This window comes from Aspergillus japonicus, assembly GCF_003184785.1.
Source record: "Aspergillus japonicus CBS 114.51 unplaced genomic scaffold BO86scaffold_24, whole genome shotgun sequence".
Taxonomy (NCBI): Eukaryota; Fungi; Ascomycota; class Eurotiomycetes; order Eurotiales; family Aspergillaceae; genus Aspergillus; species Aspergillus japonicus.
In genome coordinates, this window is record NW_020291661.1 from 195,529 (window position 1) to 221,450 (window position 25,922).

The 25,922-nt window shown below is 53.4% G+C and overlaps 10 protein-coding genes across 10 annotated transcripts; 5 read left to right on the top strand and 5 right to left on the bottom strand.

Moving 5' to 3' along the window:
- Nucleotides 1-183: 183 nt before the first annotated feature.
- Nucleotides 184-1,482, top strand: BO86DRAFT_456281 (D-mandelate dehydrogenase-like dehydrogenase; the record flags this gene model as incomplete). Its single annotated transcript, XM_025677154.1, has 2 exons — nucleotides 184-593; nucleotides 728-1,482. The coding sequence occupies exons 1-2, from the start codon at nucleotides 281-283 to the stop codon at nucleotides 1,480-1,482; spliced, it is 1,068 nt and encodes a 355-aa protein (XP_025527677.1). The 5' UTR covers nucleotides 184-280.
- Nucleotides 1,483-1,669: 187 nt separating this feature from the next.
- On the bottom strand, nucleotides 1,670-4,965 carry BO86DRAFT_313085 (alpha-1,6 mannosyltransferase subunit; the record flags this gene model as incomplete). The annotated part of the gene is made up of 7 exons (XM_025667988.1): nucleotides 1,670-1,690; nucleotides 1,740-2,956; nucleotides 3,468-3,484; nucleotides 3,634-4,040; nucleotides 4,135-4,408; nucleotides 4,478-4,633; nucleotides 4,781-4,965. 7 exons carry the CDS (start codon nucleotides 4,963-4,965, stop codon nucleotides 1,670-1,672), a joined length of 2,277 nt encoding a protein of 758 aa, XP_025527678.1.
- A 484-nt stretch (nucleotides 4,966-5,449) lies between these two features.
- Nucleotides 5,450-6,927, bottom strand: BO86DRAFT_92690 (uncharacterized protein). The gene has a single exon (XM_025677810.1). It carries the CDS (start codon nucleotides 6,843-6,845, stop codon nucleotides 5,844-5,846), a length of 1,002 nt encoding a protein of 333 aa, XP_025527679.1. The 5' UTR covers nucleotides 6,846-6,927; the 3' UTR covers nucleotides 5,450-5,843.
- A 4,639-nt stretch (nucleotides 6,928-11,566) lies between these two features.
- On the bottom strand, nucleotides 11,567-12,422 carry BO86DRAFT_313231 (SDR family NAD(P)-dependent oxidoreductase; the record flags this gene model as incomplete). The annotated part of the gene is made up of 2 exons (XM_025667997.1): nucleotides 11,567-11,886; nucleotides 11,951-12,422. 2 exons carry the CDS (start codon nucleotides 12,420-12,422, stop codon nucleotides 11,567-11,569), a joined length of 792 nt encoding a protein of 263 aa, XP_025527680.1.
- A 1,554-nt stretch (nucleotides 12,423-13,976) lies between these two features.
- Nucleotides 13,977-15,927, top strand: BO86DRAFT_448242 (putative GABA permease; the record flags this gene model as incomplete). The annotated part of the gene is made up of 5 exons (XM_025676632.1): nucleotides 13,977-14,064; nucleotides 14,121-14,181; nucleotides 14,240-14,472; nucleotides 14,548-15,390; nucleotides 15,502-15,927. The coding sequence occupies 5 exons, from the start codon at nucleotides 13,977-13,979 to the stop codon at nucleotides 15,882-15,884; spliced, it is 1,608 nt and encodes a 535-aa protein (XP_025527681.1). The 3' UTR covers nucleotides 15,885-15,927.
- Nucleotides 15,928-16,079: 152 nt separating this feature from the next.
- Nucleotides 16,080-17,245, bottom strand: BO86DRAFT_389286 (nucleolar protein 16). The gene is made up of 2 exons (XM_025672091.1): nucleotides 17,065-17,245; nucleotides 16,080-16,957 (listed from the first exon to the last, which is right to left on the bottom strand). The coding sequence occupies exons 1-2, from the start codon at nucleotides 17,193-17,195 to the stop codon at nucleotides 16,348-16,350; spliced, it is 741 nt and encodes a 246-aa protein (XP_025527682.1). The 5' UTR covers nucleotides 17,196-17,245; the 3' UTR covers nucleotides 16,080-16,347.
- Nucleotides 17,246-17,445: 200 nt separating this feature from the next.
- Nucleotides 17,446-19,359, top strand: BO86DRAFT_362373 (Zn(2+) transporter YKE4). Its single transcript, XM_025669914.1, has 4 exons — nucleotides 17,446-17,669; nucleotides 17,757-17,907; nucleotides 17,967-18,951; nucleotides 19,040-19,359. The coding sequence occupies exons 1-4, from the start codon at nucleotides 17,526-17,528 to the stop codon at nucleotides 19,053-19,055; spliced, it is 1,296 nt and encodes a 431-aa protein (XP_025527683.1). The 5' UTR covers nucleotides 17,446-17,525; the 3' UTR covers nucleotides 19,056-19,359.
- A 1,156-nt stretch (nucleotides 19,360-20,515) lies between these two features.
- On the bottom strand, nucleotides 20,516-22,864 carry BO86DRAFT_399625 (amino acid transporter; the record flags this gene model as incomplete). Its single annotated transcript, XM_025673647.1, has 11 exons — nucleotides 20,516-20,854; nucleotides 20,908-21,121; nucleotides 21,181-21,269; nucleotides 21,326-21,866; nucleotides 21,916-21,973; nucleotides 22,025-22,048; nucleotides 22,101-22,191; nucleotides 22,248-22,395; nucleotides 22,450-22,688; nucleotides 22,741-22,768; nucleotides 22,830-22,864. 11 exons carry the CDS (start codon nucleotides 22,862-22,864, stop codon nucleotides 20,516-20,518), a joined length of 1,806 nt encoding a protein of 601 aa, XP_025527684.1.
- A 488-nt stretch (nucleotides 22,865-23,352) lies between these two features.
- On the top strand, nucleotides 23,353-23,764 carry BO86DRAFT_399626 (uncharacterized protein; the record flags this gene model as incomplete). Its single annotated transcript, XM_025673648.1, has 4 exons — nucleotides 23,353-23,481; nucleotides 23,541-23,567; nucleotides 23,647-23,657; nucleotides 23,722-23,764. The coding sequence occupies 4 exons, from the start codon at nucleotides 23,353-23,355 to the stop codon at nucleotides 23,762-23,764; spliced, it is 210 nt and encodes a 69-aa protein (XP_025527685.1).
- Nucleotides 23,765-24,150: 386 nt separating this feature from the next.
- On the top strand, nucleotides 24,151-25,906 carry BO86DRAFT_313002 (uncharacterized protein; the record flags this gene model as incomplete). Its single annotated transcript, XM_025667983.1, has 5 exons — nucleotides 24,151-24,395; nucleotides 24,453-24,637; nucleotides 24,703-25,037; nucleotides 25,126-25,419; nucleotides 25,490-25,906. The coding sequence occupies 5 exons, from the start codon at nucleotides 24,151-24,153 to the stop codon at nucleotides 25,904-25,906; spliced, it is 1,476 nt and encodes a 491-aa protein (XP_025527686.1).
- Between the last annotated feature and the right edge of the window lie 16 nt (nucleotides 25,907-25,922).

The window sequence follows — 25,922 nt, forward strand, 5'->3', positions numbered from 1 at the left end:
CTTTGACGGCTATTGAAGTAGGGTCTGATGGATCATGGATCGGATGCTAACTTTCCCCATGGGGAATACTTCCCAATTCGTAGACGAAGTATACACCATCCATCAAGTCTCCATAGTCTGCATGAGATTCATATTTGGTATAAGAACAAAGCACAACCAACAATCCACGTACAGTAATACAACACATAGCATCAACAACCCCAATCCCAGACCCAATTCCCTCCCCTACCTCCCATAACCACCCAGAAAACATCCTCAGCCCCCGAAATCAAAACCGACCATGCCGAAACCCAGAGTCCTCCACCTGGGCGACCCCATCAAATACAACCACGACCTCTACGCCCGCTTCGCGTCCACCTTCGAGGTCATCCGGCCCTCAACCGCCGAGCGCGCCCGCCCGGAATTCAAGCTTGCCCTGCAAGAGCGCCGATGGGGCACCGTCGACGCGATCTTCCGGCCGTTCTGGAACACCGGCGGCGAGATGGGCGACTGGGACGAGGAGCTGATCGCGCTGCTGCCGGAGAGCGTCAGGATCATCGCCAGCGCCGGGGCCGGGTATGACTGGGTGGATGTGGAGTGTCTCGCGAGATATGGTGAGCCAGGCCCCCGGCCAGCCCTTGGATAAAGGATTGCACTTCACCCTCCCTCGTTCCCCTGTCCCTTCCCCCTCCTGCTCCGGCCCTGCCCCTCCCCCCCCCACCAACACCCAATACTAACGAGAGGGAAGGAATAACCTACTGCAACGGCGCCGCCGCCTCCAGCGACTCCGTGGCCGACGCCACGCTCTTCCTCCTCCTCGCGGTCTTCCGCAACCTGCGGTGGTCGCACGCCGCCGCGCACAGCCTCTCCCCGATCGCCTTCCACGACGCGCACACACACTCCCCCCTGACCGCGCGGAACCCCGCCACCCAAACCCTCGGCATCATCGGCCTGGGCGCGATCGGCCTGACGATCGCGCGGAAAGCCCGTGCGGCGTTCCCGGGGATCCGGATCGTGTACCACGACCGCGTGCGGAAACCCGCCGCCGTCGAGACCAGCATCCACGCGCGGTTCGCCGAGAGGTTGGACGGGGTGTTGCGGGAGGCGGATTGTGTGGTGCTCGCGACCCCGTTCGCGGGCCGGACGCTCATTGATGCGGACACCCTGAAGCAGTTTAAGCGGGGGGGCCGACTCGTCAATATCGCGAGGGGCGGGTTGGTCGATGAGGAGGCGCTGGTGCAGGCGTTGGAGGACGGGCGGATCAGTGCCGTCGGCATGGATGTGCATGCCCGCGAGCCGGCGGTGCATCCGCGGCTGGCGACGGATCGGCGGGTCATGATGCTGAGCCATAACGCTGGGGGCACGGTGGATACGCATGTGGGCTTTGAGCGGTTGGCGATGGAGAATATTCTGGGGTTTCTGGGGGAGGAGGGGAAGGCGTTGACGCCGGTGAATGCGCATTTGATTCGGGATGGGGCTAAGGGGGTGAGGAGTTTGTTGTAGTTTAGGGCAAGGTTTGATGGGTTAGAAGGGGGGTTTGTCTGAAGGTATGGCTGCATGTTTTTGAGGGTCTTTCTTTCTCTATTATAGGTATAAGTACAGATACGAATAAGTCAAACCTCTGGCCCACCGCTACACACCAACAAGCGCACAGCGCAGCCTTCCAGACCACACCCCCTGACATGGTGCATCATTCGTTGTAGTGGTATACCTAGCATCAGTTAGCACTTGCACCAGTCGTCCGGGCCCACAGTACTTACAAAATAATCCGGCAACCCAAACACCTCGTACCCCAACCGCTTCGCCATCTTGGCGAATCCCTCCGTCTCCACCAGATGATAGAACGGGAACGCCGGGAACATCGCCCCGTCGCGGTGCACGTCCGCCTTGACCATCAGCGCGGTGCCGCCCACGCCATCCAGCTTCATCTCGCGCCCCGGCTGCGGGGAGTCCTTGTTGGCCATGTAGGCCATGAGACTGCGGTAGGTGGGTAGCTCGGCGTACCCCTCCAGCAGGATCTCGTCGGGCCCCATCGTGTCCCCCAACTGCTGCGCCGTGGCGCTGTCGATCCACGAGTTGAAGTCGTACGGGCGGACGTCCATCTTCTTGGCGTCCTTGTTGTAGTAGCGCTGGAAGCAGTTGGGCACGATGACGGGGCGGTCGTGGCCCGTCAGGTCCTGGATCAGCGTGGCGGGCGTCTCAACGATGTCGGAGTCCAGCCACAGCACCCACGAGGTGGCGGGCCCCAGCGTCGTGAACAGCAGGCTGTTGCGCGCCAGGCTCATCGACTCGCGGCGCGCCTTCTGGTTCTCCAGCTTGTGCCGCTCCTTCTCGTCCTGCGACTGCAGCGGCGGCTCGAAGTCCTGCCGCAGGATGCTGACGCTGGCGAACCGCTCGGCCACCGGCCCGTTCTGCGTCACGCTGATCGCGTGCTCCAGCGCCGCGAGCGCCGCGTTGCCGTCCTTGGTCTTGGGGATGATGAACCCCACCGAGATCAGCTCGTGCGGGTAGCTCAGCGCCACCACGTTGTCCCAGTATTCCTGGTAGAACCGCGCCAGCGGCGTCAGGATGAGCACCCGCTCGCCCTTCCGCGCCGCGTCGCTCGTGCTCGTCAGAGCGTTCAGGTCGTAGTGTTCCACCGGCGGCGCCGCGGCGTGGCCATCTTCGCGCACGGCTTGGGATTTGAGGAAGGGTTTCGTCGGGGGTGAGAGGGGGTGCTCGGCCGCGTCTTCGCGGCGGATTTGTGAGGAGTCGAGGTCGGGGGGGGTGTTACCGGCGGCGGCGGCGGCGGCGGCGTTGGCGGCGGGAGGAGATGGGGAGAGCAAAAAGCACAGGAAGCCGAAGGCTAGCAAAGCCGCCAGTAGCAAGGTGATGGGACTAGTGCGACGCATGTGGCGTGCCGCGGCCATCGTAGCCAAGCCCGGCTCAACTGTAGGAAAGATTAATTTGCGACGGGGGGTTGCAGGGGGTTGTTGTTCTTCTATCGGATTTGAGTGATTGGAGGGAAGGAAAGCAAGCGATCAAGGTGGTTTTGCAGCAGTCGGTTGATTCGGAGCTGGGTCGACGGACAGGATTCGGGGGAATCGGTGGCTTGGTCTGGGCCCGACAGGAAGTAGGTACGAATTGACAGCGGTGATTTAGCCAGCAAGAGGACGGAAAGAGATCAGCAACCGTGCCCCAAACATACTGTAGAAAGGAGGAAGAGGTGGGAGGGGAGAGGAGAGAGAGTGTGGTGGAGTTGGGGAGTGGATGGAGGAAGAAGAAGAGGGAGAAGAGAAGGTGAAGATGCGATGGATGATCGATGATGTGGTTTAATGGCAGGCTACCGGGAAACGAAATGGACGCGCGGACCGAATCCAGCCAGGCGACAGTAATTAATGAATGTGTAAGATCTGCATCCAGCGAGCTAAAGATGCCAAGCTAGTCTTGTTCCCAGCCCAGATCGCGCCGCATGCGGCCGTTGCAGCGCAGAACTGCCCTCCCATCACTGGGAATGAACTTGATGCTAATTCCAGAATTGACCAGACTTAGTTCATGGCTCTATTCTAGTTCTTCTAGTGATTCTAGATAAATCTAGTCTAGTCTAGTGTCATTAAAGCGCGTTTCTAGTACAGTACAGTACAGTAAACGTATACCCCATTCTAAGGCAGCGACCGCATCACCCCCTCGAATGCAACCAGCGCCATAGCATTCGCCGGGAATGCTCGCAAGAAACATGGTACAAATCCCCGCCAGTATCCTTTCAATCCTCGCTCGCGATACACCGCGACCGCCGCATCTTTCCACCGGCGGAACTTGCGCTCCCCGTCCCCAAGGGCCCCGCCCATTGGGTCTGTCATGAGCCGTTGCTTAACCACGTCCGACGGATACGAAGTCAGCCAGAAAATCTGCGCCGAGATTCCACCCGCCCAGAAATTGATCGCGGGCGCCGACAGACTGGTCTTCTCTTTCAACATCCGCGTCAGAACGTCGTAAGAACCCCACCAGAAGAAGAAGAACGACCGGAACACGATCGTGGCGCAGAGTCCGCGATAAAGTCCCGCGATGCCATGCGTTCGAAGCTACCAGACAAAAAGGTCAGCACACTGCCCGTGTCCACAACAACACCCGCAGCACCATGAAGCGAAGCGGGCAGCTCGCGACTAGAGCCCTTACCAATTTCCGCACGCAGTCGATCGGGCCGGAGTACATGCGCTTCGTCTTGTCCGCCGAGTACTGAATCTGCAGTCGCGCTTTGACGTGTTCCACCGGCGCCGCGATGAAGCTGACCGTCGTCCCCGCCATGATTCCCGCGATTCCGTGCCCGAAACTCGGGAGGGTGGTGAGATCGGTCTGGCGACCGCTAAACGGGGTCATCGCGCGTATGTGCGGCTTCGAGAAGACATTCTCGAGCAGTAGGCGGCGGTATAACGTCAACGACCCCAGCATGCTGAACGACGATGGACATGGTCAACATCCGGTAGTCCTGTATTTGGGCTTCCAGAATCATCAGACTTACACCGAATCCATCACCATCCATCCGACCAGCGGCGGCGTGGCTCCTTTGTATAACCCGCTTACTCCCTCCTTGCGCACCGTCTGTAGTACACAGTCGACCGGACCGCGGAAGTGTGATTCATGGCTGGTTTGTAGGCGTACTTTGACCGTATCGAATCTGCGATCGTCGACCAACAATCAACTCTGGGAAATGGGGTTATCGGGGATTGGAAGGTGAAGAAGCGTACGGATGTCCAACTATGAAGCAGCAACAGCGAGTTAGTTTGTCTCTGCTAGCAACCCCAAACATAGATACTTGAAAAACGACGTACCAGTCAACTTTGCTATCCCTGAGAACACGCCCGCAACAAAGCCCTTGTAATCGCGCTTCGAGCCCGTAGAGGGAGGGGGCACCCCGCTCTCTGTGCTGGCCTGGGCCATTTTTTGTGAGGATGGGCGCTCCACCAGAGTGGTTGATGGCGAGGCGACAGGGGAAGGATTCGACGACATGGGCAGCGGATGGCTCCGAGTGTGAGGGAGGTTCAGTGCTCGAATGTAAGGCCAGTGAGGCGTTCCGACTGGCTCCGACTGGCTGCACCTGGTCGACAGGTATAAAACTCGGTCGGGATTTGCGTTCGAGGTCCGTTATCGGACTTAGGGATTGAGGATGGGCTAATCGATTCGAATGGCGTCCATGGGTCGGGAGAAATAAAACGAGATCAATATGATAGCCCGAAGTATCAGTAAACGATCTATACGGTCTCTCTGGGGTTGAAGGGAGAAAGGATGCAGTCGTGGGGAAAAGATGAAAGATGGGGGAGACAAATAAGATGAGGAACAATTGATTGAAGATGCGGCCCCGCAAAATCCGGCGGCTCGGGGAGTTGCAAGCCAGCTCCGGGCGGGCAAACTGCCGGTCGACACCGCGGGGTGCAGTGGCTACCTACTCTTTCCGCATCAGTACTAGTCCATACAGTACCTAGTATACCTTACAGTGAATGGTTGTCTTAAGACCAATGATCGATAAGGATACCAATGTCAATAGATAAAATGCTTGGAGCATTGCTCTGCGTCAATTTCTATTCCTATTCCAGTCTAGCCTCGAGGATGACAGTCTGTTTCTGTACAGTCCCCGGTATAGTGAAGCTCAAGATCAAGTAGCTGTTATCTCAAGAGATTGAGATAACTCCAAAGAGAAACGTAGGCAATGATAAACCAGAAAAGGTCCGTGGGTAAAACAGTAGCCGAAAGAAAAGAATTGAAAATGTCTGGGTTTGGCGATATGGGGTATAGGCGCATGATCTCATAATACACGAGAAAAGAAAAGAAGAAGGAACAGAAAATGCAAGATGCAGGAGAGAATCAAGTTCTGGCAATAATATGGCGGTTCAGTACCCCTTTAGCCCTTTTCTAGCCTTCTGGCGCGCCCGTTCGGCCTCGCGGGCGATGAGTTTGTCCACTGCATCAGGCGCCGGGCCCGAGTAGTGGCTCTCGCGGGCAGTAAGGTCGGAGGTTGTGCCCGAGCCCAGATAGCCACCTGCATCCTCGAGTGCCAGAGGCGTAACGGGCCCAGGGCTGTTCAGCGGGTCGAGACGTGGTGCAGATGGACTGGGTGAAAGTGGGCGTGAGGGAGCTTTAACAAGAATGTTCCCATCCGCCAGATCCCGCCACATGGAGTCGCGAGAGCTGGCTGACGTACGGTATCCATGCTGTCGAGGTTGTCGAGGTGATGGAGGCTGCGCAGACAGGGTCTGAGAGGTTCCAGAGGGCTGATAGACGGCGGGATGGAACCGTGGCAAGCTTCCTAGATGAAAGGCTGGGGCTGGTTTGGATGAGTTTCCGCCCCGGGAGCGCGATGGCTGGGGGGAAAGAGGGCGACCAGCTGACGACATGGCAGGAGTAGCGACCGGCGCGTACAATGTCGAGCTGTCAGAGCGCATTCTGGACGGTTCAGAGAAGTGTGAACGATGCCCTGGACGAGATGGTCTTTGATGGGCTGACTTATCACGGCTTCTCTCGATGTGCTCACGGTGGGCAAAGTAGTAGCCCTTGTCAAAGCGTCCGGTCAACGGGGTCACGGGGAAGTCGTGATCGTGCGTGATATGGGAAGGCTTTGGTATAGGTATAGGACGAGAGGCAGAGTGGTTGAGATTGAGGCTTGCGAAGTAGTCTGTGGTTTCGGAGACGGGCGACTGGGGGGACGGCGGACTATAAGTCGACGAGGTGGCCGTTAATTCTTCGAGGGATGACAACGAAACTCTGGTGGGGTGACCGTGTCTCGCAATAAGAGTCTCCAGCTGATCTCGGGCACGAAGACTAGAGGGACGTTGGGAAGGCGATAAAGGCAACGAGGAAAGATTGGCTAAGAGCACGCGATCAGCATGAATCATTGGGAATGTGCAGAACAAGCGCAGAGCCAAATGCCACACGTGTCCGGCGGGGATAATCTTAATCTCTGCCCACAAGTGAAGCTGAAAAAACAAAACAGGTCATTGAAGGGTCGGTTGGGATAGAAGAAGAATGCAAGCAACCCAAAGAGGAGAGTACATTCCACTACTGTAGAGGGGGGGTGGGTGGGAAGATCTGCTGGCACCAGGTGGGGCAAAAGGATGATTTGACAGAAGGTGCACGACGGACGAGTAAACGACCGAAGTTGAGGGAGCAGAACTTACCACTGGTCAATGGTGGGGAGTGAATTGAACTGTAGGAGGAGGACGGATAGAGAGAGGGCAAAGAAGATGCAGAAGAGGAGGAGGCCGAGGGGGAGGAAGGCGGAAAGGCAGCCATTGAGGGTTTTATTCTGAAGATTTGATTGTCTGTCCCTTTTCGTACCGTAATCTTTTGGTTCCAGTTTCTGTTCCCTGTTCAAATTAAATCCCGCTTTTTTTTTTTTTTTTCTTTTCCCTTTTTTGTTCCAACCAGTACCGAGAGTGGGTTCAACGGTTCAACCGATGGGATGGGATGGGATGACTTGGATCCAGGCACCCAGGATGCCTTCTCCTGACAGCGGCTCTTCGCTGCCAAGTCAGGCAACCGACTGACTGCTTTGCCTGATGGTGCTCTCTATGCGGGGTCCCTTGTTGTTGTAATTGTCTGTACGAGAGATATCTTTGAAGTTGTCCCAGGATTACGGATACTAATTCGACTTGGAATCTTGTCCTCGACCGAGGGGGGAGATTGTCACGCAGGGGAAAAAAAGAAAAAGTTCGGGTCTGTGTCTAAATTGATCGTCAGCTTGCGGGGAAACTCAAACAAAGTTGACAAACGTAAGAAAACCAAGACCCAAAAAAAGCCCATGGCGTCATGGCGGGAGACGCGGGAATCCATTGTTGAGGGGCAGGCGGGTAACTTATGGTACGGTATGCATCTTGGATCATCATAAAAGGGGGGTTCCACTTCTTTCCGCTGTGCTGATGTTGCTGCGATCTGCCCTCCTTCACGTCGAAGGATGTACTCGCCATGCCAATCGTGTTTGTTCTTGAGTCGAAGTCGGCCAAGAAACAAACGAGAGATGCAGCAGAAAGGAAAATCTCATGCACGACCTACCGATCAAGTTCCTATCTCATTTGGGTGTTGGTTGCGAATGCCTTCAACGATTGGTTCCTGTGGGACCGACGGGCGCTAGCCACAATCAGGCTAGTCTTCAATGACTGGGCTCCAGCTCCGAGTTGTAAGATGGTAGATACCGAATTTGTCGATGGAATGACGCCAAGTTGGCTCCGGTTCTTGGAGTACACAAGCGAGGAATGACAGGTAGGTGAGTGAAACAATGAAGAGGAGAAAGAAGAATGGTGGATGAAGCTAGTGTGGTTGGTGAAATGATGGCTGGTCACACCTCATGTCAAACAGATATTTAGTATAGTGGGAACAATAAGGAGGAAAGAATAGGCTGATTGACAACGCATGAGGGGGTCTTGGCAGGCCTGAAAAGGATTCATCGGTTGTGTTTCAATCCAAGCAGGCATTCATATGAGGTACATGTACTGTACAGTAGTGCCGAGCATGTAGGTACTGTACAGTACATAAAGAAAATACCTCAGGCAGTCAGGCAAGCTGGGGGTTGACTAAGCGGAGGCAGAGCAATAGACAATGTGTACTTCGTACTCCGTGCAGTACTCGTACTTTGTAGATCGTTGTCGGAGAGTTTGTACGACAAAGTAAGTGGCCAGATTACTCGTTCCCTGCATGGGGTCCGGATCTGTTTATAACCTTGGAGAATTGCTGCGGAAGGATCCATTTTCCTCCCGCCTGATGCCTCCTCGTTCTGTCGTTAAAACCTGTTGCAACCACACGCGGGAAACTCGGGTGACCTGTCCTGTTAGTTCTTCCACTATCACCAAAAATAATCCGAGTCAGGACACCGCTTCATCCACAAGGGTGAAGAGTGACTACAGGAAAAACAATGACGATCTCTTGTGCCCTTAGTCTGGCCGAAAGAAACCGTTTGGTCTCAGGCGAGTCTAGAGTGAGTGACTAGCTTACCTTTCCGTTTCGTCTGGGTTATCGCGTTCTAATCACATCCTCATATCAGTAGCACCTCTGTCGATCCAGATGTATTCAACCTTGGGAGGCTATTGGCTGGCGAGGGCTATCACACATTGAATGTGGCTGGTGCTAAACCTGGTGGGAGACGATCATGCAAGCCATTGTCCATTGTTGACAATCCGCGACGATATCCGCGTGTCGTAACCCCAGATCCAAGCAGTTCAGACTGCACAGTCGATCTGCAGCTATCTGTGCCACCATGGACTGGGCTATCACTTCGGACGGGTGGGGAGGACGGGACTTAGGGCTGGAACTTTTTTCATCCTTCTGCCAGACTCCTAAATGGGTTGAGGGGGGAGGTGCGATGTGATGGGGCAAGGATATGCCCCCCAGCAACATCAATACCGGGCAAGCTTAAGACAGAAAGTGTCTTGCGTCCGACAGTCTGAGTGGATGACCGTTGCCATCCACACGGGGCAGCGCGATCAGCCGACTTGATTCAGATCCCCCCCTCCATCACCGGCTTGCGCGCTTCACATTACTAATTCAGCAGGGTGGTTTCAATACTTCCGAGTCGTCACCTAATGAGGAATAGGCCTGTGAGTCACCAAGACGACTACTGGAACCACAGCCACCACTACATTGGTGGGAAGGCCCTCAGTGATTTATTCTACTGAGTAAGGAGACAGATTGGACGCTCATTTATCGTCCGCCCGTGAGAGTGTCGATGAACACACAACTACGACCCATGTCATTACTCGTAGAGATTTGATCCGGATGGGCGGAACACCCTTGAACGAATGTGCAGGCACCAGCATAACATACCTAGCTTGCACATCAAAAGATCGCCCGGCCACAGGACCTTCATGAAACGTTTGGAAAAGGATGACTGTCGTCTAGTGGTAACGGTGTCTCTTCGGGAGATCGACTAGGCCGATGCATCCCAGCCACAAGAGCTTCTGACGAGCTCAAGTATAACAATACATGTATTTGGTGACTCTGACGCCGATGGCATCACGCATCACCGAGGATAATCTATTTAGCAACGCACCAAACATTGGCTTGTCCACTGTGACTGGAACTGCCCCTGCCCAGCTCGTTGAGGCACACTGCCTCTCCGACCTGCGTCACTCGCTAATGTTACGCTTTCTGTCACACCTTTTCCCTTGAAACCTGCTATCAGATAATATATATCGCCCCTCATTCATTGGCGCCCTGGACGATCGTTTCTGCAGGTCGCCAGATTCGGGAATATGACCATGTAAGTCGTTTGCCTACTCCGTACCTCCTTCTTGACCATTTCGACGGAGCACTCCTACTATCAACAAGAGTCAGTCGTGCAGTCGACTTGCCAACCCCACACACAACTCCGGGAAAATAGGCCAACCATTCAAATCGTAGGACAATCCCCCTTGCGGGCGCACTCACTCGGCGATGATTAGGTAACTCATCCTTTAGTCCATACAAAGTAGTACGAGTAAGGTCCGACGTTCAAGTCCCGAGGACCTGCACTAGTTTCGCACCCTCCCTGGAGCAAGGGGGGGGGGGCACTTCGCTTGTTCCTGTGATCCATTCTGATCCCGGCAATATTGTACCTAGTAACGTTGTGAGCCAATTGCATGCGCAGGAGTGGAGCAACGGGTAGGAACGGATAAGCGGAGAACGGATGTTGACTGTGGCTTTGACACTTTTCCAAGGCGCCAGTCCATGGCAGCCAATTATCTAGATGTCAAGGTCAGAGTATTGTCTCAATTGCATTCATGTGCAATGACGGAATGGCGCGTAGTGCTTTCCTACCGGAATCAACATTGTAGTCCTTTGCTCCCACTATAAGGTTCTTCGCTATGGGGAACATTCTACTAGTGCTTATCATTATTTATCCCGCCTGTTTATCTACCGGAAAAGGTGTGCATAACTCTTTCACAAGTTTCTGGTGAAATATTATACTGAAATGTACTTTTGTGCACAAAGTCCTGTTCAAGTCATCTTATGCAGGCGTCTGCTGCCTTTTTCCGGCTTGAGGATCTGTTGAATTCGTTGTTACTCACTAGGTACTGTACATACCTGAGAAGCTCGGTACAAAGCATAAGGGTATATAGGGGATCCTGACCATAGAGAACCGCTTGGAGCTTTGACCGGTAACTGCTAAAATACCTCTCGTGATGAAATGACAAGGATGAGAAACATGCGGCATCGCCTCAACTCAGTGAAGATGTACGAGCGATTACAGGGAATATCAATATTGATCATAAATGATTTACCATCCTGCAGTCACAGCAAAATTTAGGAGTGGGTCCCAATCTGAGTGGAGGGTCTCCCGCGTGCATTGGGCAAGTTCAGGGGTGTGTTGTCAGGTCAATCTATCGCTTGATTTACATTAGAGGTGTTACGGGCGGCAGACTGGAAACCATCGTCGAAAAGTGCTTTGAGTATCTAGTATGCGAAGAATGATTTTCTTTCTAGAGCTCAGTCTTTCTAGCTTCGAGGTGTTTATGACTTATCCTACAAACGATCATCGAAGATAGGCTAAATGTACCCTCCAGCCCTCATTCAATGTGCCTAGTATATTCTTCCCCAGTAACTCAATTTGACCCTTGTCTACACCACAACTCCATCCAGAACTACCTCATCCCAACCATCCGGTCAACCCTTGATCCACTGGAATACAGGTGCCATTGATCAAGCTTGATCCTGGCCCGCAGGTGATCGAGAGACAAAGATCTGCCACCTGATCAACATCGCACATTGCCAGCTTGGCAGCTGTCATCATATCCATCGCCTTGTCTTTCCCTTCCATGTTGATTCCCGTCATGAAGGCATCCGTGATATTCGTGTCCATCCCACCCAGCATCAAAGCATTACACCGAATGCCCTTGGATCCATAGAACGTGGCCGTGTTCTTGGTCAAGCCCACTAGACCATGCTTGCTCGCTGTGTACGCAGCACCTATAGTTGAGCTTGTGAGTAACAAACCCTTTTGGCTTGTGAAAGAAAAGATGAAAACACTCACCCGCCGCAAAGCCTGCTTTACCAGCCACGGACACGATGTTCACGATGCGCCCATCCACCACATCCCTTTTCAACATATCCTGCACCGCCAGCTTGCTGAGCATATACGGAGCCGTCAAGTTCACCGCGATCACCCGATTCCAAAGGTCCTCATCCAGCTCTCCGACGGGGTCGAATCGATCCATGATTCCGGCGTTGTTGATCAGGATATCCAGCTTCTGAAACCGGGCGACGATCTCCTGGAAGAGGGTCTGCACGTCCGACGCGGAGGTGATATCGGTCTTGATTGTCAGCAGTCGGCTGGCGTTGTCTCCGACTGCGAGTTCTTTGGATGTGTCATCGAGGCGATCCTGGTTGATATCGCAGATGACGACGTTGGCGCCGGCTTGGAGATATCGGGTTGCGATAGTCTTGCCCAACCCGCCTGCACCGCCGGTCACAAGACACGTTTTGTCAGTCAAGTTGATGGACATATTGTTTCAAGTTGGATGATGTCTTCTGCTGAGCAATGTATCAGGAGATCGACGGCAGAGTTTATATACTTGAGGTCTCCAGATCGAACCCGTATTTCCGCATTTTGCGTATACGCTTCCCCACATCTCCTAAAGTTCTTCCCCTGAGCTAGTCTCAACAGCCGTGATATGTCGGTTGTTAGCCCCGAGGACCGGTCAAGTGGGCGCTTGAGGGGGGTGAAGCCGCGTATTGACGCCCATGGAATTTCGTATTGGCGTATTCGGCTCGTCGGGGCGGCGAGTGGATCCCTTCGCAGCTCTCTAAGGAGGGAATACGCGAAATACGCGTGTGGATATACAGCCAATCTCGCAGCCTGGAGCCGACTTGCTGCAGCATTTGGTGTATGTCTGTTGTTTGAGATTCAGGACTTGTTGCGAATTCTATTACTGTAATCCTCCCACAAGTTAACCTTACTCACCAAGACCATTGCAAATTCATCGATATCGCCGGTTGTTCCGGCTGTGAGCACTATCTTCTGTGCAAGTCACGGCATCGGTGATGATAACCAGCCAAATGACGAGCCTTAATGCTCCAGACAGGCTTTCTTGGAGTGTGTAAGTATCAGGTGAGCCATTGCTTGTGTCATAGCTCCTAAATCATTCCCACGTTGCAAGACAGTAACTGATCTTCCGACAGTAGCTTGCCCTTTTTTCAATTCGGCAAGACACGGCCAAGAGACCAAATCGAAGCACCAACTCCAACAGCTCCCAAGCCAAATCCCCATTCATTGAGGAGATTACTTTCCGATCAAAAGTCTAAGGTTGAAATCTGGGAATTCCCCGCGTTTGATCCATCCTAGGGCAACTTTTGTGGGTCAATCAGTCTTGGATGCATATCATAGATTATTCCGAATTAGCTCACACGGGGTCCAGACTATGCAGGATCGGACATTCCTAAGGCTTTTGCTTCTGTCATCGAGCGACTTGGCCTGAGTCTTGCCGATCGCTTAGGGATAACCATGACCCTGTTGAGTATGTGCAAAGTGGCAATGATCTCTGTCTGGCCTGGCTCACACGCTTCAAACAAGGGGTTTCTCGGCCTTTGACGAGGTTGGCTTGCGAGTGGCACCACGAAGATAAAAGTCGTCGGTAATCCAGCCATGAGGCAACGGCAGAATAATCTACATACATCTAATAATGAGTTTTCGTTGTCGTGATAAGCTTATCATCATGGCATGGCTGTTACACAACAGGATGACTTGGAGCGCAGGGGAGGTTGTGCTATTTGTCCCTGGCTCTCAATGCTCCACCGTGCATCGCGAGAACCTTCTCTTTTGGGTTAACTTGCAGCCACCTGCCGGTTATCTTATCGCTCCCCCGGTTACGGTTATCGCTTCCCCAGTTTCATCGGCATTGGTCAATTGAAGCATCTACTAAGGTCTTACTGAGCCAGACGGCAGTTGCTGCCCTAATGCTGTCTCATCACTGTGCTTGTCGGTTGATAAATAGCCCTGTGACGCTCATCCCTGAATGACTGGCGGCTCTTGTTGAATCCATTCACAAAGCATAGTGAAGATGATCGCACAAGACGATGAGATTCAGCAGATCCCCCCTTCATCGACGGGGGAAGATGTTCGTCTGGAACATCTAGGATATGAGCAAGGTATGAGTGACCAATGACGATAGCCAAAGACATGCTGACCGTGTGTCATCGCGAAGAGCTCAAGCGGTCTTTCGGGCTGCTGGGTATGATCGGTTTCAGTTTCAGTGTAGTCACCTCGTATGTTTCATTCCTCCCAAGGTAATGTATGATATCAACCTGCTAACTTGACGATCAGCTGGACGGCGCTTAGCGGTGTCTTCATCGTGGGAGTGACCTCTGGTGGTCCACCTGTCATGGTTTTCAGTTTCATCGGTGTGAGCCTGCTCACCCTTGCTGTTGCCATTCCCATGGCCGAAATGTGTTCGATGTATCCAGTGGCTGGAGGTCAATACTCGTGGGTTGCGGCATTAGCACCTCCCAAGATCGCTCGAGGACTATCATATATAACCGGTTGGTTCATGCTGATAGGTATGCTTGATCCTTCTCCCTGTTCATCGTCCAATGCACATAATCTAACGGGACCTGTCCCGTCCAAAAACGCAGGTCTCCTCGCAATGGGCGCGACCAATAATTCCATCGCCGCTCAATTCGTCCTCGGTATGGCCAACCTCGTCTTTCCCTCCTACGAGATCCAACGCTGGCAGACGGTGCTGGTCGCCTACCTCGTTGCCCTCCTGGCCGCGGCCATCAACATCTGGGGCCCGCACCTCCTCAACCGCCTCGCGCGCTTTATTCTGATATGGAACATCGGCGCCTTCTTCATCACAATCATCGTCCTCCTCGCGACCAACGACCACAAACAGCCGGCGTCGTTCGTCTTCGTGAACTTCCAAAATACCACAGGGTGGGACAAAGCGATGGCTGCCATCGTTGGCATCCTGCAGGCCTGCTTCGGGATGTGCTGCTATGACGCGCCATCGCACATGACGGAAGAGATGAAGTCGGCCTCCAAGCAAGCGCCGCAGGCGATCATCATGAGCGTGGTGCTGGGCGCCGTCACCGGCTTTGCCTTTCTGTTAGTGCTGTGCTTCTGCATTGGCGACATCACCGCGACCGCCAACTCGGCCACGGGCGTCCCCGTCATCCAGATCTTCTACGACTCGACCGGCAGCAAGGCTGCCGCCTGCGTGCTGGCCAGCATGATCGCCGTGATTGTCATCGTGGCGGGTAACAACATCCTGGCTGAGGGCTCGCGCTGCGTCTATGCCTTCGCCCGCGACCACGGCCTCCCCTGCAGCACCTGGCTGGCCAAGGTGGACAAGAAGAGACAGGTCCCGGTGAACGCTGTGTTGTTGACGCTCGTCGTGCAGCTGGCGCTGGACGCGATCGATTTCGGGACGAGTACCGGCTTCGAGACGGTGATTGCTATCTCCACTGAAGGATTTTGTACGTTGCTTGTCTCCTTGCCCCGACAGCTCACTTACTCCTCTCTCCCCTGCCCTCGTCACCCACCTTCAGCATGAGCACAGTAAAACTAACCCTCTGACCAAAACACAGACCTCTCCTACGCCACCGCCCTCGCCAGCCGCCTCCTAGGCTACATCACCTCCCACCAGAAGACAATGACAGGCCCCTTCGCCCTGCCCTCCTCTCTGTCCATCGCCCTCAATGTCCTCGGCCTGCTCTTCCTGCTGTTTGCCTCGATCACTTTCAACTTCCCCACCACCTACCCGGTCACCGACGATTCGATGAACTACACCAGCGCGGCTATCGGGGTCATCGCGCTGATCGCCCTGGGGACGTGGATGAGTACTGGAAGGAAGAATTTCACGGGGCCTGCGGGGGGTCTCGCCTCGCAGGGTATGGTGGTTGAGACTGGGAAAGTCGTGGAGGATGTAGAGCCGGAGGGGAGGTTGGAGGGAATGGAGAAGAAGGGATGAAATTTCGTTTATGTACATGACTCCTTGTTTGGATAGTTATGCGAGTTCTTGATAAGATTATGCCTTGTCGGTTGTTCCTATTTGCTACTTGTAATGTGGTGGCAATGCCCTGTGTGGAATGGTGTGGCATGTTTGCTGTATATGTATCTAATCTCTGGGAATCAGTTTATTGATGTCTACGAACAAGACAATCCGTGACTCTAGTAGCACCTTTGTTCATTGACACTGCAGGCGGACCACTGCTCTGATCGTCTATGTACTGTACTATAGACGTGGCTCCGGCCAGATCGATCATTTTCATCCCAACTAAATTGGTATCCCGCGAAGTAAGTAGGGCCGGACATTTGTCCATATGACCCAAGAGACAGACACTTTTAGCCCAACCAAGAACCAACCCTGAAGCAGACAAAAGAGAAACTCAACGCCATTACTCGCCAAAATGCAAAGAGAATGTACAACCAAATCACGACCGGCTCTTCTCCCACTTGGTGATTCTCCGTTTCAGATCGCCCGCGGTCTGCTGCATGGGGTTCAACCGCCGGTCGCGCGCCATGGCGGCGTAGTTGTCGCCGTGCTTCTCGACCAGCCGCAGAATCCACTCCTCCTCACGCTTGCTCTGGTGGCGGGGCTTCTTGGCGGCGACCTTGCGGCTCTCCAGGTCGGCCTGGAGCTCGAGCTGCCGGACGATCTCGCTGTCGGCCTGCTGCGTCTGCGTTGCACTCCTCGGCGCACCAGCCTCCTCCTCCTCGTCCGCCGACAGATCGTTCAGCGGGTCGTTCAGCGGGTTGTGGCGCTTGTGCTTGCGGCCCGCCACCTCGATCTCGTCGTCGTCCTCCGGGCGGATCACGCGCAGGATCTTGCCGGTCGCCGGGTCGCGCTCGACGCGGATCTCGCTGGCCGCGTTCTTCTGCGCCACCGCCGTCGCGCTGCTCTTGATGTGCAGCGAGTCCTCCCGGTCGCGCGCGACGCCCCCCTCCTTCGTGGGCCGCTTCTCCGAACCGCCCGTCGGCGCGTTCAGGCGATGCACCAGCCCCAGGTTGCGGTAGTTTTGGGTGAGGGTCAAGTCGCGGTTCCTGTTTGTCAGACGAATCGCATGTTAGCTGTGGTTGCGCGGCGGTCAAGGCAAAACTTCGTCGTCGTCGGGTGTCTCCCCGTTGCGGGATGATTTTGGTCTCCGTACCAGTTCTCAGCGATGATGGCATTTCCCAGAACATTGATCTTCTTCCGGCCGTTCTTCAGGAGACCGGTGCGCTTGGCCTTAGCCTTGGGCAGACCGGATCGGTTCTTTCTCTTCTGGCGCACGTTGGTCATGGTGTGTTGATTGTCTGTAGAAGCTGGACTGTTGGTTGGAGTGAGTGTTGGCTGGCTGCCTCAGAAAAAAAAGTTATCGGGTCTCCCGAAAACTTGTGAGGGTTGTTTGCATTGCGGGTCTTGGCGTGTTTGCGCCCGATTGATAAGAAGAGCAAGCCAAGATCCGGAGATCGGGGGTTCCGACGAGTCCAACACGCGTAGACTAGACTAAGGGTCTTACCTACTAGTTATTTAATTCCCCCCCCCCCCAAGTCAGCTCAGCTCTCCATGACCTGTCCACAATTCTGCATTCCTCGTTGATTGCCCCACTGGACTTCCTCGATCACGGCTATGGTTTCCTCTGCTTCTCTCCCAATGCGTCGCATTGGCTTGGCTCTTGCCGCTGGGGTAGTCTTGTTTTCTGCGTTGGCTGTCGCTCAGGATGCTATCTCCGTCGGAGAGCTGTCCGCAGGGGAGATCGAGGATGAGCTGCAGGTGAGTTTGTCTATCTTGCGTGGATCCTGCCCGCAGTGCTACTTTACCATACTCTCATGATCCATTTGGGACTGACACGATTCTCAGAAATGCCCCTTGGTCGAGTCCCTCAACGAGCATAAACGCGCCACGAGCCCCCAAACCACCAGCCTGATGTCCAAGATCTTCGCGGTCCTGTTCCCCGGAAGCCCAGCGGTCAATGCCATCCTGGCCACCATCTACATCTCTGGACCTCCGAGTACGTTGGCTCCATCGCATTACCTCTGTCGCTTCAGCTGACACACATACCTCCCTCAGACTTCCTTCTCGCCCTCTGCCCCCCGAACATCGACCCCTCCTCCCTCTCCGTGATGGTCGCCTTCGCCGTCGGCGGACTCCTGGGCGACACAATCTTCCACCTCCTCCCGGAGATCTTCCTGGGCGAAGACGCTCCCGACCACGTCCGCTTCGTGATGGTCGAGCCGAACCGCAACCTCCTCCTGGGACTCGGCATCATGGTGGGCTTCTTCACCTTCGTCGCCATGGACAAGGCTCTCCGCATTGCCACCGGCGGCCAGGGCGGACACTCGCACTCGCACTCGCACTCGCACTCGCACGAAGACCGCCAGCTCACAGAGGCCGCCACAACCACCAGCAGCTCCGCCAGCACCACCAGCAACAGCGTCAAAAACCGCAAACCCGCCTCTTCCCCATCCTCCACCGCCCCCGCTACCGCTACCACTACCCCCGAACCCACGACCAGCACGAGCATCAAACTCGGCGGCTACCTCAACCTGATCGCCGACTTCACGCACAACATCACGGACGGGCTGGCCATGTCCTCCTCGTTCTACGCCTCGCCGACCATCGGCGCCACCACGACCGTCGCCGTCTTCTTCCACGAGATCCCCCACGAGGTCGGCGACTTCGCTTTGCTGATCCAGTCCGGCTTCTCGAAGCGCAAGGCCATGGGCGCGCAGTTCGTCACGGCCATCGGGGCGTTCCTGGGCACCTTCATCGGGATCGCGGTGCAGGAGCTCGGGGGGGATTCTGCTGCCGCTGGTGCTGGCGCTGCTGGCGCCACCTCCTCCTCCTCCCCCGCGCCAACGGCAGGCCTCCTCGGCACGAGTCTCACCTGGGGCGATATGCTCCTCCCCTTCACGGCGGGGACGTTCCTGTACGTGGGCACCGTGTCGGTCATCCCCGAGCTGCTGGAGACGAGCGGCAAGGACAAGCGCACCGAGGTGAAGCACATGATCACCCAGTTTTTGGCGGTCGCGGCGGGCGCGGGCATTATGTTGTGGTAAGTCATCTCTCCTTCCCCCAAATTCTCCTTGCGAGTTACTTCTGGAGTTTCGATGGCTGGACATACTGACAGTATGGTTTGATAGGATCTCCTGGGATTGAGGTTCTGAAATATAGATAGATGTGAGATGTGTGATGTGGGACAAGCGATGAGGGTATTGTATTGTTTAGAAGATACTCATTTTTGGGAGATCTAGATGTAGACTCGTAAAAAGTGGATATTATGAGATGACAGTGCATGCTTAGTCTTTGGTGAGGTTGACGATCTTCATTGCCCACCGGACAATTGATGTCGCAGGACAGTACTTCCCCCATGACCTCTCTTGCATGGTATCTGGCTCGTTTTCCTCCATGGAAAAAGAAATATGTAAGCAATACGGTACCAAACAGAAGCATAGCAACAAAGATAGGCGTTAGTCCCTGTCATTCTCATGATCATTATCCTCACTTCAAATCCCAGGGATTGTATGTACAACTCGATACAGCTACAGAATGGACGGGGGAACTGAACTCCACGTCCTCCGCCGTCGGCACCTGAAGACATGCCCCCAGTCTCCGGTCCGCGTCACCCAGACGCCCGGCCACTCCCCACCCCCGCGACTGAAGAGCGGCTCTCGCTCAACCCATCAGGCAAACATGTGCGCAGGCCTTCTGCCAGGTCGAGGCAGTGTTGGAGTAACATCTGGGCGGCTGCTTCCTTACACCAAGGAGAGTGAGGCGGCTATTCTGGAAGTAAGGCAGGAATTGGCAGTCAGCCTCCAGTATGGCAATGCTCGCTACACATCTAATTTCATGTGTCTTGGAGTTCAGGTACGTACCGTCCCGCTAATTCCCACACGAACAAGCCACCTGAATTCTGCTTGGTTGTCCTTTTGTTGGTGGTGGTTGGCGTGGCGCAGTGCAGTAAACCCATCGGGACTAGCAATGCAACATGTAAATGTAGATAAGCCTTGGGCCATCATTACATAGTGCGGGGTAACCTAGACCACCCAGTCAAGAGATCGGTCAAGTAATCTGTAGTCTATGGAATTGAGAATGTCAGTTAATTGGTTTGAATGGGCACTGGTTTGGCTTGGTCCCGAGAACCAAGTGGAGAGGAAGAGCAAACCAAGTGGTTGAAAATGGGAAATGTTACTCCAAATCATGGATGACAGCAGCAGTCAGACTCGGGCTAACTCAATCTACCACCCCGAGAGAATCCCCGGAGCCTGGCCAGGTCGCTTACGTGCAGAGTTGGTCTCGGAAGGTAAGGTAGTTTATGGATCCAGACTACAGCATCTGTTTGCCTACAGTTGAAACCGGTTTGACTATGATATCCTTTCAGAGGAGCTATAACTGGCTAGGTAGTTGTAAACTGGTTGCTAACAGTTTCAGACAGCTCGCCCTCATTTTAAACCAGTTCTCAAACTATTGTTGTAGTGTATTGCAACTTCTTTTATTTAATGACATTATCTTACAATATTATCGATAGTAGAAGAACATCTTACTCTGCCAACCAGCCTTGTAACAAAAGATTATCCCCACTAGACTCATTAGTGATTATATGCCTGAATATATACACCTCACACATCAGACGAGTCACGAGGTTGTGGAACAGGAACCGGGGTTCTCAATTTGGCCAGGCCATTGGTGTCATGCTGGGAGACAACGACCCGTCCATAGAGCTCCTGTGGTTCCTGGCTCTGCGCCACCTCCGGGCTCGAATTCCGGTAACGACGGAGCAGAAGCACTGAAACTTTCTTCACACGCTCTAGGGTCGTCGGCTCCCATCGATCGATCTTGCGAACACGCAAGTCATTCAGAATATTCAGCAGCTGAACTGCACTGGGCGTCGCGCGAAACCATTCTTTCCGCCTCCTGCATACTTTGAGAACCACGAGTAAGAGGACAACAACCAGGTGCTGCATGCTATTAGGATACCAACAAGGAAAGAAGAGGTTCGGGAAACACTTACGGCCCCGTATGCCATGGCGACCTCGGTCACTGTCGCATGGGATCCCCACCATGTTGCGCTCGAAAATGCGAAGATCGCGACACATCCAATCAAGCCAACCCAGGCCTGTACGGGTTGAATGACTAAGAGAGATCCGCGAGGTGTATATTGCGGCGAGTCTCGGATGAATTCTGGGCGACTTGAATGCCGGAGTTCGGGGTCGTGTTTCTTCAGCCTGTCGCAATCGTGAGCAAATAAGGTCTACTCGAACATGCACATGTAGGTCCCACTGACCAGTAATAATAGCGAAGAAAGGCTAGGCAGATAGCTGCCCATACGATCATGATCGCGTTGCTAGCTGAGGTGCTCACCACCTGAACTACCTGAAGAATCCTGTCAGTCATCACGCTTTCGATCAGTAGAGAAGCGAATTATGTACCTGCTGTGTGACAAAGCCGTTGTTGAGTCTGAGAAAAGGCACCCAGCAAAATGCAAGCACCGTAGCCAGCAGCGCTCCTACCGGGACCCGAGTTCCCTGGCTTAGGATGCTAAGCTTCTTGGTGATCCAGAACTCTCGGGGCATAGACCTTGCAATCCCATACAATGTACGCGATGCGACATACAAAGAGGTGTTGGCCGCTGAAAAGGCGCTGAATAGCAAGCAGCCATTGAGAAAGCCAGCCATGGCCTTGCTTTTGGTATTGAGGGCGGCCAGAATGATCATACTGCTCGCTGAACCAACGCTTGATGTCGCTGAGAAGGTGCTCTCTTGTGTTCCATCATGAAGCCGTGGAAGGCGATTGTCATTCCAGCTGACAGTGAGGATCTCGCCCACAGTACACATTATGTATACAACGACCACGACGTAAGATATCCATCTTGAGGGCCAACGGATTGCGTGTGCGTCGCGAGCTTCAAATGCTGCCATCGCATACAGCTCAATACCCTGAAACGCATAGGCGGTGATTGGGATGGCAAAACTAAACTTTGAGTTAGATAGTTTCAAAGTAAGAAGGAACTTTAGCGTACCACGCAGCATGGCCAGAATTCTCGAAGCCCATGCCAGCCTCGAACCTGGGAGAGGAGGCTGCAATGTGTGAGTATAAAGTAGTATATTAATTTGAAGAACACAACGTACCATCGACGATTCCCTTGGTATCGCCTTGACCAAAATGTCAGCACAGCAACCTCTGTAGCACGCGAGGGCCACTCACCATTGCCAGCAATTGCATAAAGATAGATAGAGATAGATACTATCATTATAAGTTTTAAGAAGCCACCAATCGTTTCTACTATTCCATACCACTGTGTGTTGTGTTTCCATTAGCTCAGAGTTAGCTAGGATGCGCGAGGTAACTCACAAAAACGCCAGTCAAATTCAGCAGCAGAAACACGATTGGAGCCAGGGCGTAGCATATAAGCGCCCGCCAGGTAGTTCCTAACCCCCAGTATGCTAACAGCGACCCGGCCATACTGTTCTGACTTGCAAAGGAGGCTGCGTACGCATACCTTCAAGTCTTATGAGCGCTGTCACTGCAGGGAGATGGGCCAGCTTGTACATACCAATAGACCAATCCGATTACCCAGCCAAGGTCATCATCGACGAAAGTGCGGACATATTCAACAATAGCATTGTAAACTGGAAACTGTTGAGTGAGTTCGGCAACACACTCATTAACCGAAAGAACGACAACGCTCATGATCAGCGCTGCAAGAATCAAGCCCAATGGGCCTGAGATAGCAAGAGCAGATCCATTGTTCACAAAAATTCCACTTCCAATCACAGCGCTCAGCGTGATGAACTGGGTGGGAGTCAGACATGATTAGAATGATAGTAGGGAGCTGGGTGCTCACAAAGATCTGAAAACCGAAAAGCTCTTGCCTGGTGAGGAGGTATCAGCCTTGTGTCATAATACCTCGACTTGCAATTTGAAAAGGCATACTTGAGTCTCTCTGGAGTTTCCCTTCGAACGGGCATTGCAGAAAATGATACACTGGACCGTGATTATGCCAGCGACAGAACGAATCAAGTAATGTCACGTCAAGATAGAAAGCACTGCGGCAAGAGGGATAAAATGACATGCATCATGGATAGAGCAACATTCAAATCAACAAAGGCTTGCTGTGCCATGGTGCCATGACTGTGACAGGACACTGAGCGCTTCCGACCAGGAATACAGGGCTAAGCTGAGCCGCAAACAACCGAATGGGATTGGATTGGCTGTTGATAAGAGGGGCTGCCGAGCGTCTGCAACTCACGAGCCCGGGGCGCAATGTTCGATGATTGTTTTCTTTTGCTGTCTAGCGCAAGTTCTGATTGGTGAAAGGAGCCAAGAAGCACCAGGTTTCTCGTGAAGGAAGTGCATCGGTCGCTGACTCGTGTATGCGACCAAGGGTGTATATAATCACGGTGCCGGGAGAGAGAGGCAGTGCCCGGCCTGCACGTTATGGCCAGCATCTGACACTATGGCGACTTCCAATAAACTATATCAGCATGTACTTTCTCCCAGCGTCTCCACGTATATTGAGATGGCTGCCGATATTGTGGATTATCTGAAACAAAGATATGGAGACGACATTACGACCGAGGTGAAAGTAAGTCAGCGTTCTACCCAGATGTTGTGAGTTCCATGAACGCTAATACTAAGCGGCAGTTCATCCGTCAACGATGGGTTGTCTGGGTAAATCTGAGGATGGACGAGGCAAGTGCTTAGCGCTCAGTGTGACTAGTGAGGTGGGCTGAGCTAACCTTGAGCAAAGGAGGAGTTAGAGTAAGGCTTTTGCCATATATTTGCCTTGGATACAGGGCTGGCTGACAGGGAATGAAACAACTAGACAGATGGCACTCGAGTTGAAGGAGCGCGACGAGGAGGAGTAGGTGGCCAAGTGTGCAGTGCGGAGCCGAGTACTGTAAAGTACAAGGTTAAGGTGGCGCGGGGAAATTGGCACGAAGGCGAGGTTCGTGCGTCCGGCTGATTTGGGAAAGGGGGGAGAAATGCTCGAGTCTCGATGAATCCTGGTGGCTGAGCCTCACAAGCTCAGCCAACAAATTGTGAATGTGAGTGAGCGAGGGAGTAAGTGAGTGACAATAACACGGATTGGCCTGAGGCAATCAAGGCTTAGCCGCATCACTCCCCGTTCATTGCCTTATAAGCTGTAATCCCGTCACACCACTGCGATGAAGAGAGTTTATAAATAGATAGATTCTGGCCCTAGACTCTCCTCGTCCTAGACAGATTTCTCGAATTCAAGGTCCGAGGAAGAATGGCAGGAACCGTCTGGCAAGCCTATCTGGAAGAGCTGCCCTCACACCATACCTCGTCTTTTCTGAATGCGATTGCTTTGGAGAAATTGCTCGCTACTCGCGTTCCTTCAGTCCTTACATCCAAGGAAAAAATCCGCGTCCGAGTGACGGATGTTAAGAAAGGTGGCAGTGATTCCATTCTCTGCGAAACCGCGGAAGCCCTGCAACGAGCTTTGGCGTCCGACGATGAGGGGTTAAGGATCATGTATATTTTACCCTCACGATTCTTGTTATATAGTCTATCATTAACTCAATAAACCAGTTCGATTCACTCCTCCGACTCAATCACCCCATTAGAAATCTCGCCCAGGTTGCTGGCGTATTTACTGCGACGATATCACGTTCACCCGTCCTTTCTCCAGGTTCTGCTCTCATTCGGAAGCAACGTCAACGTTTCAGAAGCAGGAAACAGTCATGTCTATCTTGGTGGGCACGAGAAAAACTCATGTAGGTTGTCAAACCATTATTACTCTCTGATTGCGTATTGCAGGGGCTCATCGGAGTTGTTGTAGACATCACATATCAGATCAACTACGTTGAGGAGAAACACCACCGGAAGACTTTGACTTGGTCGTGGCGTCATACCGGAGTATACCATCATCACTCTCGCGCAGAAGGTGGGAAGGCGTTTGATCTCTTCATCCTCCTCCACCCAAATGACGCCAGTGTTTTCGAACGAAGGATTCACAATGAGCTGCAAGTTGCAACAAGGATACTTGCGGGATCGAGTGGAAATTCTGAGCACAACAGCTATATCCCAACAGCTCTCCACTCGCTTGCCTTGTCCTCATTTACTGGAAACTGGCGATGGTATTTGCGGGGCCTAGGGAGGCAGTTTGAGAAACATGTAGGCTGTTGCCTTGTCAATCGCACTCGCATTATCGTCTTCCAAGATCAAGTGGCTGATGATTCGTCTCAACGTGGAACTCTAATAGAACGACCTCGCTCTTACAGCTGTTCCCGAGGAAGCCACACCCCTGGAGAGCTATGACATGGTCTCTTCACTTCGAGACCTGAACGACTCTGTCCTGCGTGCTCAAGTGTGTTGTCGAGGAAACCTTGAGTTGGTAGAAAAGCTGAAAGTGGCGACAGCCTCTGGGATGCTGACAACGGCAGATGATGGGTTGAGGCAGCTTATGATGGAATACGACGCCAAGGGAACGGAGCTTCATGGCTATCTTGCAAGCTGCGATGAACTCATTCCCCGGATCCGGAACGGAATTGACTTGGTATGCCCTAGGAAGGACGAAACTCCCATTGGATAATTTCTGGGACATCACGAAGACTGATGATATCCAGGCCGGATATACCTTATCTCTTCACAACCAACTTGATACAGCGAAGATCGATCGCGAATTACGAGACCTCATCTGTCATCTCGAGATGTTACAGCGGGACTCGGTCGATGATAGCGCCGCAGTCAAAATCATAACTTTCGTTTCAGCAGTTTACCTACCCGGCTCGTTCATCGTCAGCCTCTATGGCATGAACTTTTTCGTGTTCGACACGGACGCCCGCCAGATCGTGATCGCCCACGACTTTTGGATTTTTATAGCCACATGGCTTCCTCTAACGCTTGCGACGGGTCTTGTATATGTTCTCATTGTTTGGTTTGATGCATGGTGGAAAAGAAAGCCATTTCGCTTGTTCGAGCGGCCAGTCAGGGCTACCAGAGTGGAGGCAGGTTTGAAGTCGCATGTCATAACTAAAGGCTGACAGGAAAGCTTCCATT

Coding starts and splice junctions, on each gene's coding strand:
- BO86DRAFT_389286 (XM_025672091.1), bottom strand. CDS start 17,195: ATGACCAACGTGCGCCAGAAGAGAAAGAACCGATCCGGTCTGCCCAAG. Junction 16,958..17,064: donor GCCATCATCGCTGAGAACTG/GTACGGAGACCA, acceptor TCTGACAAACAG/GAACCGCGACTTGACCCTCA.
- BO86DRAFT_92690 (XM_025677810.1), bottom strand. CDS start 6,845: ATGATTCATGCTGATCGCGTGCTCTTAGCCAATCTTTCCTCGTTGCCT.
- BO86DRAFT_362373 (XM_025669914.1), top strand. CDS start 17,526: ATGGTTTCCTCTGCTTCTCTCCCAATGCGTCGCATTGGCTTGGCTCTT. Junction 17,670..17,756: donor AGATCGAGGATGAGCTGCAG/GTGAGTTTGTCT, acceptor CACGATTCTCAG/AAATGCCCCTTGGTCGAGTC. Junction 17,908..17,966: donor CTACATCTCTGGACCTCCGA/GTACGTTGGCTC, acceptor TACCTCCCTCAG/ACTTCCTTCTCGCCCTCTGC.